Below are 17207 nucleotides of genomic sequence, written 5' to 3' on the forward strand. Positions count from 1 at the left end.
ATGGGTAGGTTTAGGGGCAGTGTATGTTTGTGTGTGTGTGTGCATCAGTGGAGATTATGAGAGAATTAAAGTGTGTTTGACATCGAATGTATGAGAACCTTCTGTAGGAGATGCTAAAACAACATTAGGAACCTTAAAATGTCAGAATAACGCACGTTAACTATTACACTGGAGTGGATCAGACCTTTCTGTGTTCCTCTGCAATCTGATCAACACTACTGGAATATCTAAATGTATAATTGTTATGAACCATAATGCTTGGGCAGTGGATAGCACATATAATTTCAGCTGTTATAAATGAGATGTGTTTGATGCTCAGCAAGAACATGGATTCACACAGAAAGACTAATAATAATAATAATAATGACATCCATCTGTATTGTGTGTGCCGAGCACCTGATATGACGTGTTTTCTGCTCTCCTCTGCTCCAGGCTGGAGTCCTGCGGATCTGTGGACATGGCACTACACACACACACACACAGAGAGAGAGAGAGAGAGAGAGAGAGAGAGAGAGAGAGAGAGAGTTACTCTCTACTTATCCAAGAACTTACACCACTGAGCCGCAGAAATATGACATTCAGGAGTGATCCCAGTGTGAAAAAGAGTGAGTCATGTAGTATTAACACTCTAGTAACGACTAACCAGAATCTCTGATTAATGTTTCAGAGAACATTCAAAAGTAACATCCCATAATGTTTGAAGAATGGCACTGGAATGTTCCTTAACGTTCACATTACCAATAAAACGTTTTTTTAGGACATATTTTGTTAGTTGGGATTGGGAAGATGCTGCACAAACCGTCGAATGACAACCTTCACTGCTTTATGTATGCTGTGTGTGTGTGTGTGTGTGTGTGTGTCAGCATTAATCGGCTCGAGGAAGTGCTTAAGATCTTAATGAGTTAACAGTTTTCATGCGTCACCGAGAGTCTGATGACACAGCAGGACGAGCTGAGACACTGAACGCTCAGGAATACTGCCCTGTGATTGGTCGCTGATGTCCTGTGCTCTAGTGTCTGTGTCTAATAATAATAATGTAAAACTGATGATCGTTTCAGGGATTTCATCATCGCTCTGCTGGCTTCATGTCACACACTCAAAATAAAATCATTGTGCTGATGGTATCATCAATGATATACACCATGATAAAGAATCTCATATTCATTTGCTTTAGTATTCTAGGTACTTCTATAATTACCCTGATTTTAACATATCATAATATACGTTATTTTTCATGTTTGTGAAACTTGATTTTCAGATGTATTATTGTAAGTAATGGTTAAATGTGTGTGTGAGTTTCACCTGTTCAGGTGGAGTCTCAGTCGGTCCTCTTCTTCTGTGGTCAGTCTCCGCAGGGTTTGTCCAGTGTTCAGTCCTCCGGTCTGCCTCTCACCTCCGTGTGTGTGTGTGTGTGTGTTCTGTCCCTCTGAGGAGCTTTAACAGGTAGAGAGCAGGATTAACGGCTCTGGAGATTAAAGGTTCATGTTACACCTCACATCCTGCACAGGGCCTGACACGCTGAATACACACTCACACACACACACCGACACATGCAGGACACGCCACTTGTGTAATAATAATTAATGCCATGACGATGTCATGATGATAACATAATGAATGCAGTGATGAGGTCATGATTAATGCCAGTGGCGATGACATAATGAATGCAGTGATGAGGTCATGATTAATGTCAGTGGCGATGACATAATGAATGCAGTGATGATGTCATTATTAATCTCAGTGGCGATGACATAATGAATGCAGTGATGAGGTCATGATTAATGCCAGTGGCGATGACATAATGAATGCAGTGATGATGTCATGATTAATGCCAGTGGCGATGACATAATGAATGCAGTGATGAGGTCATGATTAATGTCAGTGGCGATGACATAATGAATGCAGTGATGATGTCATGATTAATGCCAGTGGCGATGACATAATGAATGCAGTGATGATGTCATTATTAATCTCAGTGGCGATGACATAATGAATGCAGTGATGAGGTCATGATTAATGCCAGTGGCGATGACATAATGAATGCAGTGATGATGTCATGATTAATGCCAGTGGCGATGACATAATGAATGCAGTGATGAGGTCATGATTAATGTCAGTGGCGATGACATAATGAATGCAGTGATGATGTCATGATTAATGCCAGTGGCGATGACATAATGAATGCAGTGATGATGTCATGATTAATGCCAGTGGCGATGACATAATGAATGCAGTGATGATGTCATGATTAAGGCCAGTGGCGATGACATAATGAATGCAGTGATGATGTCATGATTAAGGCCAGTGGCGATGACATAATGAATGCAGTGATGATGTCATGATTAAGGCCAGTGGCGATGACATAATGAATGCAGTGATGATGTCATGATTAATGCCAGTGGCGATGACATAACGAATGCAGTGATGATGTCATGATTAATGCCAGTGGCGATGACATAATGAATGCAGTGATGACGTCATGATTAATGCCAGTGGCGATGACATAATGAATGCAGTGATGATGTCATGATTAATGCCAGTGGCGATGACATAATGAATGCAGTGATGATGTCATGATTAATGTCAGTGGCGATGACATAATGAATGCAGTGATGATGTCATGATTAATGTCAGTGGCGAGGACATAATGAATGCAGTGATGATGTCATGATTAATGTCAGTGGCGATGACATAATGAATGCAGTGATGATGTCATGATTAATGTCAGTGGCGATGACATAATGAATGCAGTGATGATGTCATGATTAATGTCAGTGGCGATGACATAATGAATATAGTGATGATGTCATGATTAATGTCAGTGGCGATGACATAATGAATGCAGTGATGATGTCATGATTAATGTCAGTGGCGATGACATAATGAATGCAGTGATGATGTCATGATTAATGTCAGTGGCGATGACATAATGAATGCAGTGATGATGTCATGATTAATGCCAGTGGCGATGACATAATGAATGCAGTGATGATGTCATGATTAATGTCAGTGGCGATGACATAATGAATGCAGTGATGATGTCATGATTAATGTCAGTGGCGATGACATAATGAATGCAGTGATGATGTCATGATTAATGCCAGTGGCGATGACATAATGAATGCAGTTATGATGTCATGATTAATGTCAGTGGCGATGACATAATGAATGCAGTGATGGTGTCATGATTAATGCCAGTGGCGATGACATAATGAATGCAGTGATGATGTCATGATTAATGTCAGTGGCGATGACATAATGAATGCAGTGATGATGTCATGATTAATGTCAGTGGCGATGACATAATGAATGCAGTGATGATGTCATTATTAATCTCAGTGGCGATGACATAATGAATGCAGTGATGATGTAATGATTAATGTCAGTGGCGAGGACATAATGAATGCAGTGATGAAGTCATGATTAATGTCAGTGGCGATGACATAGTGAATGCAGTGATGATGTCATGATTAATGTCAGTGGCGATGACATAGTGAATGCAGTGATGATGTCATGATTAATGTCAGTGGCGATGACATAATGAATGCAGTGATGATGTCATTATTAATCTCAGTGGCGATGACATAATGCATGCAGTGATGATGTCATGATTAATGTCAGTGGCGAGGACATAATGAATGCAGTGATGATGTCATGATTAATGTCAGTGGCGATGACATAATGAATGCAGTGATGATGTCATGATTAATGTCAATGGCGATGACATAATGAATGCAGTGATGATGTCATGATTAATGTCAGTGGCGATGACATAATGAATGCAGTGATGATGTCATTATTAATCTCAGTGGCGATGACATAATGAATGCAGTGATGATGTCATGATTAATGTCAGTGGCGAGGACATAATGAATGCAGTGATGATGTCATGATTAATGTCAGTGGCGATGACATAATGAATGCAGTGATGATGTCATGATTAATGTCAGTGGCGATGACATAATGAATGCAGTGATGATGTCATTATTAATCTCAGTGGCGATGACATAATGAATGCAGTGATGATGTCATGATTAATGTCAGTGGCGAGGACATAATGAATGCAGTGATGATGTCATGATTAATGTCAGTGGCGATGACATAATGAATGCAGTGATGATGTCATGATTAATGTCAGTGGCGATGACATAATGAATGCAGTGATGATGTCATGATTAATGTCAGTGGCGATGACATAATGAATGCAGTGATGATGTCATGATTAATGTCAGTGGCGATGACATAATGAATGCAGTGATGATGTCATTATTAATCTCAGTGGCGATGACATAATGAATGCAGTGATGATGTCATGATTAATGTCAGTGGCGAGGACATAATGAATGCAGTGATGATGTCATGATTAATGTCAGTGGCGATGACATAATGAATGCAGTGATGATGTCATGATTAATGTCAGTGGCGATGACATAATGAATGCAGTGATGATGTCATGATTAATGTCAGTGGCGATGACATAATGAATGCAGTGATGAGTGATGGATTCTATCCATCCATTCATTCATCCATTCATCCATCCATCATTCTATATATCGATCCATTCATCCATCCATCCATCCATCCATCATTCTATTTATCCATTCATCCATCCATCCATCCATCATTCTATATATCCATTCATCCATCCATCCATCCATCATTCTACCTATCCATCTGTTGGTTGGGTTGTTATCATAGCTCTATCTCTACCTCAGGGCTGGCCCTGACCAATTTGCTGCCATAGGCCTTGTATCAAGGTTTTTATATGTTGATTGTGTTTTTATAATTAAAAATAAATAAATAAACACACACACACACACACACACACACACACACACACACACACACACACACACACACACACACACACACACACACACACACACACACACACACACACACACACACACAAACTAATAATATTGTACCGCGAGAGCACATCAAGTTTACAAGCAACGAATCTCTGCTTACAAGCGGAATCTCAATCCATTCTCTCGCACAAAACTGGACTCACAGAAATTGCGTGTGCGCTCACATTTTGTGCACTCTGCATGTGCACTCATGAATCTGTGTGTACTCTTTCACTAGAATTGTTTTCTCTGATTTAATGCTGCAAGAACTGCAACATTATAGCGTGGGGACACACACAGACAGAAACACTAATCGGCACATTTGCGAGTGAATGTAAATGAATATTTACATATAGTACACATAACAGTAGTACATTTATCTAACAACATTAGTACTAAAGAAGAAGAAAGGGCCTCGATCTGATACTGTGCATCACTGTTCATTAGTAGTTACTTAATAGTAGTTCTTAAGGAGGCATGACTGAATTGAATAGTTACTGATTAACTAATTGATACTTAACACAATTAAAAAATGCTATTACATATTGATTAGTTAACACTCATTCCTTAGTAGTTAATATTAGTGACTTGAGTGTTAATGAAGAATTATTAATTAGTACTGCAGTAACTGTATTCTAAAGTGTTACCAAAAAATGATATATGTTTATAAACAATTGACATTATTTTTTACAGATTCTGATCACCCAGAACAGTTGCTTACATAAAGTTTAAGATAAGAATAACTGGAATTAATTAGCAAACATTCATTATTAGATAATGGATTTAGATAAACCGTTCATTCATTTCATCCCTTTACCTCTGTCTTTATCCCCTTATTCCTGATCTTTCCTGTATCAGAGGACTTCGGTCTTTTTGACACACTGGCCATCTGTCATAAATAATTAGGCAACATTCACTGTCGAACAAGCAGATTAAAAACGAAAGCAATCCTGAGAGGCGACGCGACAACAAACTCCCGACGTTAAAGGGTTACTTCAGCGATTAGCATATGGCTTTGTATCAGTAGAAACCCTGGAGTATATTCAAATTATTGTGCTTTCCCCCCTCATATCCCCCTGAGACAAGAGATTTATGCATTTTATTTCTGGAAAAATTCCTCCTATGATGCAAATTGACGATTTTTGCATCATAGGAGGAATGTTTGCCCAAATGCTAAAGACTACAGCCAGCAGAGGGAGCTATTTCCGCATGTTTTGAACTCGCGCATGGGGGATGGGAGATTACACTCAGCTGGAAGCTACAGGCACTCATTTAAACGGAGCTATGGTGTGCAATGTAAGTCTTTTAACTTCTCAAATTAATTTCTATGAAAGTTAAGCTTGTAAAAGCATGAACTGAAACGCGCCAGACTGAACACGCGTTGTGAATGTATGCCGCGAGTGTAGTCGCGATTACCTCAGCTCTCCTCACTCCTGCAGTCAGTGCTCAGTGCTGTGAGACTCGCGCGGTGACTCACTCATTATATTGAACAGACACGTTCAGTTTTTAATTGTAGTGTCTTCTCTAACTCAGTCACTGTAATCAAGTTGGTGGCGTTGGGAATGGCACAGGGCAGCGAAGCATTCTGGGAATTGTAGTCTTTCATCCCCATGGGACAAAAATACATTTTCTGTCTTTTCTCAGTCTAGAAGACACCAAATTCAAAAATAATTTCACATTTCTACTACATTGATGACCCAGTTTAAATAAAGATTCATCTTCCCAGCGCTGAAGTACCCCTTTAAACTGATCGCGCGTTAAATATCTGACCCACTAGAGGACTCGCTGGGCAGGAGGAGACTGATGCGGTGGTCTGGGAAGAGTCTGGGGATTTGTTTCAGGGTTTTTTGGGGTAATATTTCGTCAGATGTTAATATGATTGTGTAGTAGTGTCACTAAGCGCGTTTCCATTACCCTTCAAATTGCGCAAATTGAAATTGCGAATTGAAAATACGCCCAATGGAAACGCGGCAATTTCGCAAAAACTCCCATATATCGCAAAAAAGTTTTTACGCTCTCATGAGGTGGTTTTTCAGGCGATTCGAAAAAGGACATTTTCGCAAAACTGCAATGGAAACGTTTTTTTCGCATTTACATGTCACCTGTTGCGGTGACGCATTGCTGCAACATAGGGCCTATATATTATATTTTCCACTCAATTGTGTCGTAATAACAAGATAATGTAGTTAAAAGGACATATATTTTCTCCTAATAAAGACTACAGGCTATATATACTGTAATTAAGACATATATTCAAGAAATGTATTAAAGCAGAAAGAGTCAGCCTGTATTTTCAGCCTTACTCAAAGGCCGAGGAAACAGGCCAGATACGCACGTCAATCCATTCCAGACGATCTTAGTTTGCTTCTTATCTAATAAACAGGCATTTAATTGATGAAACATCGATCAAAATAAAAATACAATTTATACAAAACTAAATGTATTTTTTAAGAAAGACTTTCTAGAAAATAAAACTCGAAGTGATCAAAATCATGTGACTCTCCATGTCTCAAACATATTGCGATTCTTACTCATGCTGCTCACTTTTCATAACCAACATATAAATTAAAATAATAATATTACAGGCTAATGTTTAGGCCTAAACGCAGCCTATTTAGTTTCGTAGTTAGGCTATGTTTTCTTTAACCCACGGCCGATAAAAGCGCTGACGTTCTCAGTTTTCCTTCTTCCTTTAAGAGAGATGAAACAATTTACAATACTCTTGTCATTTTTAGCTATACAGATGAGTTCAAGACATAATTATATACTATAAACTGTCTATTTTTATTTGTGGACTCGGGGAACTAATTATTTTGCATGCACTCACTCCAAACGCGGTCTCCATTTCAAAAAAATTATTTTGTTTATTAAATGCCAATTTTTTCTTTTCCAAAGCATTTCTAAATTCAGTTCAAATGCCAATCAAACCAAATATCTAGCCAAAATAACGAAAGTGGTGAAAATAAAAATAAAACATTTGAGTTAACATGCAAATTCAAACATTTCTCTCTACTCTATATGCGTCAACCTGCCGCGCTTAAAAGGCGATCATTCTTTACAGATGACGGTTCGGTTTGGAGAGAAGACGAGATGGAGTTCTTTATTAAACTCATAAAAGACAATATAGGATTACAGTAATACTGGATTCTAAACACAGAAATGCTACATTATCATGAAGACCTTGAAGCAGATCTGACACACACACACACACACACACACACACACACACACACACACACACACACACACACACACACACACACACACACACACACACACACACACACACACACACACACACACACACACACACCTCATATCCGTGCCGCTTAAGTAACCTAAGGGGCTTTCCTTGCCATTAATGCTTGGATAACACATATGTCTCCTTCCAATAAAAATAATGGCTAGTGTGATGGATGGGATGTACAAACCTACCAAGTGCCATCATTTTGGACTGACCTATCGCGAGAGGAAAGTAATATGTTTTAGTCGCATAACTGCAGCTATGGAAACGCTGTCATTTCGCAACAGTTTTTTATCGACATTTAAGAAATATCGCAAAAGTTTTTCGCAAATCTGTAATGGAAACGCAGCTACTGACTGTGATGGAGTGCTTTACTCCCTCTAGTGGAGAACCAGAGCTCTGCTGCAGTGGAGAATAAAGGCTCGTCTCAATAAGACACACACACACACACACACACACACACACACACACACACACACACACACACACACACACACACACACACACACACACACACGTTCATGACTTCAGTCTCCTCTCACAGGGTGTAAAAGAATGAGGTTTATTGAAGACAGAGAGATGACATGCAGTGCCGAGAGACAGCCTGTGTTAGTCTACTGCAGAAACTAAAGAGAAACGGCACACATTATTCAACAACAAACAGTTCAAACAGAAGCACTGGGGGCATCTATGCTGGATCTTTAATGTCTCAAGGGTTAAAATAAATAAGAACATATTGCAAACCCAGCTCACGTTCTAAGAAGGAAGTTACGAAAACGTTATTTCTAAGTGTTAAGGAAATATTCCATTCTTCATTCAGAAAGAAGAGCAACGCTTAAAGGTGCTCTAGAATGATCTGAATCAATCTGTTAAATTGTTCTCTGATATCTACACAGAGGGTGTGTGGCTTATTTAAGGGCACTAATTGTCCAGATGCAGTTCTACAGGTCCATTTACAGCCCTATAAACTGCCCCGAGGATGTAATGCTCTGTTTTTGCCTTATTTGGAAGAGTCATGAATATTAATGTTGAGCTCTGCTCTGATTGGCTTATTTCAGCAGCTCACAGCAGTTCAGCGAATCGGCTCGTGAGCCCTGACAGAACACAGACCGACTGAACGACACTTTAAGCAGAACATCTCAAATGGAGATTGATCAAATGCAGTCTACTTGTTTATTGGTGTTTTCAGATCATCCGCGAAAGAGAGAGAGAGAGAGAGAGAGAGAGAGAGAGAGAGAGAGAGAGAGAGAGAGAGAGAGCTCGTGTGCATATGGTTGCCAGATTTCAGTAATTTAAATGGCTGACAAACAGAGCTTTTCTGTGAAAAAAAAACCATATACTATCCGGTGTTTTACCTAAACATGTCCAATCTGGCAACCATACGCATGTGAGCTCTCTCTCTCTCTCTCTCTCTCTCTCTCTCTCTCTCTCTCTCTCTCTCTCTCTCTCTCTCTCTCTCTCTCTCTCTCTCTCTCTCTCTCTCTCTCTCTCTCTCTCTCTCTCTTGATGATCTGAAAACAAGTAAGCTGCATTTCAGCAATCTCCATTGACTATTGTTTTAACTTATATGGTGGAAAAGGTGACGTTAGAAGGATCGAGTGAACGATCTGTAAGCAAAGTATCTACGGTTGTATTTTGTAATACAAAATAATATTACCCTTTGTCATCAGACACACTATTTAGTTTGGTATGGTACTTGGTGTTTCCTATTGTTACTGTACTAGCATCTTGCGTTATCTAGACAATGCAGTCTCTCTAAGAAACTTTCAGTTTTATCAGAAATAGTTTAAAGAGTCAATAAGAGGATAAACCGCTGCTCACTGCTGCAGGAATACAGTCGCCACTTTCTTCAGTTTAAGACACTGAGCGACGCTTGCAGGAAATGGGCCGAACAAACGAACGATTTGTTGTGGTATCTGATTATAATAAACCTCAACCATGACTGTTTAAAAGATATGAAAAGTCCTCCCGTCCCCTGCACAGCCTGAACATGACGTGTGTCCAAGAGAGCCGTTTTTGCGATCCTCAAGGGAAATTTCCACACCGTCACATCTCTGTATATTCGTGAGATGGATGCGCATTGCTTAGAGTTTATCACAGATAAGGACAAGAACGTAGGCTAATAGTCAAATGTAAATGCAGTCAAATGCAACCTTTGTCTAAAACCGAAATTCTATCGATGTCACAACAATAAGAAAAGAACAAATGTGCATATTGTCATAACATAAAATTTACACACAGTTCTGTTGTGTCTATGAACAGACCTAAGCTATTCCCAGATAATCTTTACCTCTACAATGCTTATAACAGAATTGGATCGTTTGTGATTCTGTCTGTCATGAGTTCTTGCAGCTTTCACTTTTCTCTGTTGTTAGCCTGATAGCCCATGTCATTATGCTTCATCATATTTCCTTCTACTGGATGTAAAATGCTCTCTGGTAGCCTACATCTTAGAATGTCAAGAGCTACTTCTGTAGTTATTTTGGTGAAAGTAACTCAAAAGTAATACAGGAGTAATGTAACGCATTACAATTCTGAGACAGTAATGTTGTAATGTAAAGAATTACTTTTAAATAGCAGTAATAAGTAATCTATAATATATTACAGTTTGGAAGTAACTTGCACACTGAACTCTTATTATTTCACCATGGCAAGGTTCATTCAATTTTTCATTCTAGGGCACCTTTAAAAAACGTTACCTGAGCATTCCATCTGAACGTTTCAGGTAAAAACGATGCGTAAATAATGTCAGTGTGAGAGCATTATTATTGAAGACCAGATAACTTTGAACGAACGTCCCATTAATGTTATGTTTGTTCATGAGGTTGAGAGAACCATGTCCGAGCGTTCCCTGTCCTTGAGTTGGCTGTGAGTGTGCCAGAGTTCTGGAGCTCACATGTAGAGGCCCGCGGCGGGGTAGAGCACGAAGGGCCCCATGCTGTGCTGCGTCGGGGCCTCCAGCATGTGTTTGCGGTAGTAGCGGCGCAGGGCCGGGCTGCTCGGGTGCTGCTGTCTCACGTGCAGGAAATATTCGTCCGGCCGGCTGGAGGTGAAGCCGCAGTCCTCACACACGAAGATCTTGGAGCGCCGCTGCCGATACGCATACTGCTGCCGAACGCCGTGGATCTTCCTCAGGTGAGACTCCAGCGAGCAGCGCTGAGTGAAGGCCTTCTCACACAACTCACACCTGTACGGGCGGATACCTGCACACACACGTCACAACATACACATCACACATCACACGGGTCACAACACACACATCTCTGATACATATTCATATCACACAATTACAACTTTTTATCTCGCATTTCCGACTTTATATCTCAGAATTCCGAGTTTATATCTCGCATTTCCGACTTTATATCTCAGAATTCTAAATATATATCTTGCATTTCCGACTTTATATGTCGCATATCCGACTTTATATCTCAGAATTCCAACTTAAAATCTCAGAATACCGAATTTATATCTTGCATTTCTGACTTTACATCTTGCATTTCCGACTTTACATCTCGCATTTCCGACTTTATATCTCAGAATTCCGACTTAAAATCTCGCATTTCTGACTTTATATCTCAGAATTCCGACTTAATATCTCGCATTTCTGACTTTATATCTCAGAATTCCGACTTTATATCTCGCATTTCTGACTTTATATCTCAGAATTCCGACTTTATATCTCGCATTTCTGACTTCATATCTCAGAATTCTGACTTTATATCTCAGAATTCCGACTTTATATCTCGCATTTCTGACTTCATATCTCAGAATTCTGACTTTATATCTCAGAATTCCGACTTTATATCTCGCATTTCTGACTTAATATCTCAGAATTCCGACTTTATATCTCGCATTTCTGACTTTATATCTCAGAATTCCGACTTTATATCTCGCATTTCTGACTTCATATCTCAGAATTCTGACTTTATATCTCAGAATTCCGACTTTATATCTCGCATTTCTGACTTCATATCTCAGAATTCTGACTTTATATCACAGAATTCCGTTGTGACTCTAGTTGTGGTTCGGGTGGGAGTCTAGTTGTGGTTCGGGTGTGAACGAGGCTTCATTTGAACGGTTGTGTGTTTTTCTCACCGGTGTGTGTCCGCATGTGTCTCTTCAGGTCGAAGGTGTCGTTGAAGCCTTTCCCGCAGTACCTGCATGGGTGTCTCTTGATCAGACTGTGGCACTTCAGGTGGCGGGTCAGCATGCGCTGCAGCGGGAACAGTTTATGACACACGGAGCACAGGAACTCGGACGAGCCGCCAGATTCACGCACCTGCGGGCAGAGTATAAACACTGAAACCAGTCTCGAGTATAAACACTGAAACCAGTCACGAGTATAAACACTGAAACCGGTCACGAGAATAAACACTGAAACCGGTCACGAGTATAAACACTGAAACCGGTCACGAGTATAAACACTGAAACCAGTCACGAGTATAAACACTGAAACCAGTCACGAGTATAAACACTGAAACCAGTCACGAGTATAAACACTGAAACCAGTCACGAGTATAAACACTGAAACCAGTCACGAGTATAAACACTGAAACCAGTCACGAGTATAAACACTGAAACCGGTCACGAGTATAAACACTGAAACCAGTCACGAGTATAAACACTGAAACCGGTCACGAGTATAAACACTGAAACCAGTCACGAGTATAAACACTGAAACCAGTCTCGAGTATAAACACTGAAACCAGTCTCGAGTATCAGAGTATAAACACTGAAACCAGTCTCGAGTATCAGAGTATAAACACTGAAACCAGTCTCGAGTATCAGAGTATAAACACTGAAACTAGTCTCGAGTATCAGAGTATAAACACTGAAACCGGTCACGAGTATAAACACTGAAACCGGTCACGAGTATAAACACTGAAACCGGTCACGAGTATAAACACTGAAACCGGTCACGAGTATAAACACTGAAACCGGTCACGAGTATAAACACTGAAACCAGTCACGAGTATAAACACTGAAACCGGTCACGAGTATAAACACTGAAACCAGTCACGAGTATAAACACTGAAACCGGTCACGAGTATAAACACTGAAACCGGTCACGAGTATAAACACTGAAACCGGTCACGAGTATAAACACTGAAACCGGTCACGAGTATAAACACTGAAACCGGTCACGAGTATAAACACTGAAACCAGTCACGAGTATAAACACTGAAACCAGTCACGAGTATAAACACTGAAACCGGTCTCGAGTATAAACACTGAAACCGGTCTCGAGTATAAACACTGAAACCGGTCTCGAGTATAAACACTGAAACCAGTCACGAGTATAAACACTGAAACCGGTCTCGAGTATAAACACTGAAACCAGTCACGAGTATAAACACTGAAACCAGTCACGAGTATAAACACTGAAACCAGTCTCGAGTATAAACACTGAAACCAGTCACGAGTATAAACACTGAAACCGGTCTCGAGTATAAACACTGAAACCGGTCTCGAGTTTAAACACTGAAACCGGTCTCGAGTATAAACACTGAAACCAGTCACGAGTATAAACACTGAAACCAGTCACGAGTATAAACACTGAAACCAGTCTCGAGTATAAACACTGAAACCAGTCACGAGTATAAACACTGAAACCGGTCTCGAGTATAAACACTGAAACCAGTCACGAGTTTAAACACTGAAACCAGTCACGAGTATAAACACTGAAACCAGTCTCGAGTATAAACACTGAAACCAGTCACGAGTATAAACACTGAAACCGGTCTCGAGTATAAACACTGAAACCGGTCTCGAGTATAAACACTGAAATCGGTCACGAGTATAAACACTGAAACCAGTCACGAGTATAAACACTGAAACCAGTCACGAGTATAAACACTGAAACCAGTCACGAGTATAAACACTGAAACCAGTCACGAGTATAAACACTGAAACCGGTCTCGAGTATAAACACTGAAACCGGTCACGAGTATAAACACTGAAATCGGTCACGAGTATAAACACTGAAACCAGTCACGAGTATAAACACTGAAACCAGTCACGAGTATAAACACTGAAACCGGTCACGAGTATAAACACTGAAACCGGTCTCGAGTATAAACACTGAAACCAGTCACGAGTATAAACACTGAAACCCGTCTCGAGTATAAACACTGAAACCGGTCTCGAGTATAAACACTGAAATCGGTCACGAGTATAAACACTGAAACCAGTCACGAGTATAAACACTGAAACCAGTCACGAGTATAAACACTGAAACCAGTCACGAGTATAAACACTGAAACCAGTCACGAGTATAAACACTGAAACCAGTCACGAGTATAAACACTGAAACCAGTCTCGAGTATAAACACTGAAACCGGTCTCGAGTATAAACACTGAAATCGGTCACGAGTATAAACACTGAAACCAGTCACGAGTATAAACACTGAAACCAGTCACGAGTATAAACACTGAAACCGGTCACGAGTATAAACACTGAAACCAGTCACGAGTATAAACACTGAAACCGGTCTCGAGTATAAACACTGAAATCGGTCACGAGTATAAACACTGAAACCAGTCACGAGTATAAACACTGAAACCAGTCACGAGTATAAACACTGAAACCAGTCACGAGTATAAACACTGAAACCGGTCTCGAGTATAAACACTGAAACCGGTCTCGAGTATAAACACTGAAACCAGTCACGAGTATAAACACTGAAACCAGTCTCGAGTATAAACACTGAAACCAGTCTCGAGTATAAACACTGAAACCAGTCACGAGTATAAACACTGAAACCGGTCTCGAGTATAAACACTGAAACCAGTCACGAGTATAAACATTGAAACCAGTCACGAGTATAAACACTGAAACCAGTCTCGAGTATAAACACTGAAACCAGTCTCGAGTATAAACACTGAAACCAGTCACGAGTATAAACACTGAAATCGGTCACGAGTATAAACACTGAAACCAGTCTCGAGTATAAACACTGAAACCAGTCACGAGTATAAACACTGAAACCGGTCTCGAGTATAAACACTGAAACCGGTCTCGAGTATAAACACTGAAACCAGTCACGAGTATAAACACTGAAACCAGTCACGAGTATAAACACTGAAACCAGTCTCGAGTATAAACACTGAAACCAGTCTCGAGTATAAACACTGAAACCGGTCACGAGTATAAACACTGAAACCAGTCTCGAGTATAAACACTGAAACCAGTCACGAGTATAAACACTGAAACCAGTCACGAGTATAAACACTGAAACCGGTCACGAGTATAAACACTGAAACCAGTCACGAGTATAAACACTGAAACCAGTCACGAGTATAAACACTGAAACCAGTCACGAGTATAAACACTGAAACCGGTCTCGAGTATAAACACTGAAACCGGTCACGAGTATAAACACTGAAACCAGTCTCGAGTATAAACACTGAAACCAGTCACGAGTATAAACACTGAAACCAGTCACGAGTATAAACACTGAAACCGGTCTCGAGTATAAACACTGAAACCGGTCTCGAGTATAAACACTGAAACCAGTCTCGAGTATAAACACTGAAACCGGTCTCGAGTATAAACACTGAAACCGGTCTCGAGTATAAACACTGAAACTGGTCTCGAGTATAAACACTGAAACCAGTCTCGAGTATAAACACTGAAACCAGTCACGAGTATAAACACTGAAACCGGTCTCGAGTATAAACACTGAAACCGGTCTCGAGTATAAACACAAACCGGTCTCGAGTATAAACACTGAAAAAAAAAGAGGAACTTCACAAACACAAGAGTCGCGCAATGACGTTTAACAACAAATTTGCATCACAAATGATTTGCATGTTAACAGAATTAAACAGTTTTCTATTTACATCATTAGCTGTGTTGGTTGATGGTGCTTTAATGGCGACGTAGATCAGACTATGGCTCTGATTAAGTTTGGAAATCTGGCGATAGCATGCAAGCCCCATTTTATTTTGGCTTGTTGTAGATTTCAGAAAGGGAACTGTTGGTTGGGTCCAAGGAAATAATTGCATTCAACATTTGTCACAGCTGTCTTTTTTAGGGTTTGAAACCAATTACGCATTGTGTTTAAAATGACATGCTCATGTTCGGCTGTCGTCACCTTGTTTAGTGGAGCTGATGTTAATGCAGCCGGAGGAAGAGGAAGAGGAAGAGGAAGAGGAAGAGGACGGGAACTCTCCATCCCATAATCCTCTCTGTGGCACTCCAGAGCAGCAGAAGCAGGTGTGTGTTTATGGACATGCTCCGTAACTGATTCCAGATCAGCATTGTGTGTCTGTACTGCGACTGAAACACACACACACAAACACACACACACACACACACACACACACACACACACACACACACACACACACACACACACACACACACACACACACACACACACACACACACACACACACACACACACACACACACACATTAGATGCCAACAGAAGATCCCACATCAGCTGATTATCGCTCCATTGTTGACTTTTTCTCAGGTTAGTTGTTTGGATTTCAGCACAATTTTTTTTTTAAATAATCATTTTTAGAGAGATTACTCCAGAGTGTCCTCTGAGCGTTACTCTAGAGTGTTCTCTGAGCGTTACTCTAGAGTGTCCTCTGAGCGTTACTCTAGAGTGTTCTCTGAGCGTTACTCTAGAGTGTTCTCTGAGCGTTACTCTAGTGTCCTCTGAGCGTTACTCTTGAGTGTTCTCTGAGCGTTACTCCAGAGTGTCCTCTGAGCGTTACCCCAGAGTGTCCTCTGAGCGTTACTCTAGAGTGTCCTCTGAGCGTTACTCTAGAGTGTCCTCTGAGCGTTACTCTGGAGTGTTCTCTGAGCGTTACTCTAGAGTGTTCTCTGAGCGTTACTCTAGAGTGTCCTCTGAGCGTTACTCTAGAGTGTTCTCTGAGCGTTACTCTAGAGTGTCCTCTGAGCGTTACTCTAGAGTGTCCTCTGAGCGTTACTCCAGAGTGTTCTCTGAGCGTTACTCTAGAGTGTCCTCTGAGCGTTACTCTAGAGTGTCCTCTGAGCGTTACTCTAGAGTGTCCTCTGAGCGTTACTCTAGAGTGTCCTCTGAGCGTTACTCTAGAGTGTTCTCTGAGCGTTACTCTAGAGTGTCCTCTGAGCGTT

General features: G+C 40.6%; 2 protein-coding genes across 2 annotated transcripts in view; both read right to left on the reverse strand.

Annotated features, from left to right (window-relative positions):
* si:ch1073-303d10.1 (protein LBH-like) overlaps positions 1-5831 on the reverse strand; it is a 6983-nt gene extending 1152 nt beyond the window's left edge. The window contains exons 1-3 of the mRNA XM_067433653.1: positions 5668-5831; positions 1303-1434; positions 397-463 (exon numbers count right to left, since the gene is read on the reverse strand). Coding sequence (XP_067289754.1) covers positions 397-459 — 63 coding nt within the window. The 5' untranslated portion in view covers positions 460-463; positions 1303-1434; positions 5668-5831. The remainder of the gene's footprint in view (positions 1-396; positions 464-1302; positions 1435-5667) is intronic.
* A 4848-nt stretch (positions 5832-10679) lies between these two features.
* Positions 10680-16348, reverse strand: zgc:171929 (uncharacterized protein LOC100124596 homolog). The gene is made up of 3 exons (XM_067433530.1): positions 16191-16348; positions 12190-12373; positions 10680-11297 (listed from the first exon to the last, which is right to left on the reverse strand). The coding sequence occupies exons 1-3, from the start codon at positions 16269-16271 to the stop codon at positions 10987-10989; spliced, it is 576 nt and encodes a 191-aa protein (XP_067289631.1). The 5' UTR covers positions 16272-16348; the 3' UTR covers positions 10680-10986.
* Between the last annotated feature and the right edge of the window lie 859 nt (positions 16349-17207).

The sequence above is a fragment of the Pseudorasbora parva genome, chromosome 23 (assembly GCF_024679245.1).
Source record: "Pseudorasbora parva isolate DD20220531a chromosome 23, ASM2467924v1, whole genome shotgun sequence".
NCBI lineage: Eukaryota > Metazoa > Chordata > Actinopteri > Cypriniformes > Gobionidae > Pseudorasbora > Pseudorasbora parva.

What these genes read in the sequence shown, in the direction of transcription:
- zgc:171929 (XM_067433530.1), bottom strand. Translation starts at nt 16,271, where the DNA reads ATGGAGAGTTCCCGTCCTCTTCCTCTTCCTCTTCCTCTTCCTCTTCCT. An exon ending in CATCAGCTCCACTAAACAAG is followed by an intron (nt 12,374 to 16,190) that starts GTGACGACAGCC and finishes CTCTGCCCGCAG; the next exon opens with GTGCGTGAATCTGGCGGCTC. An exon ending in ACACATGCGGACACACACCG is followed by an intron (nt 11,298 to 12,189) that starts GTGAGAAAAACA and finishes GTGTGTGTGCAG; the next exon opens with GTATCCGCCCGTACAGGTGT.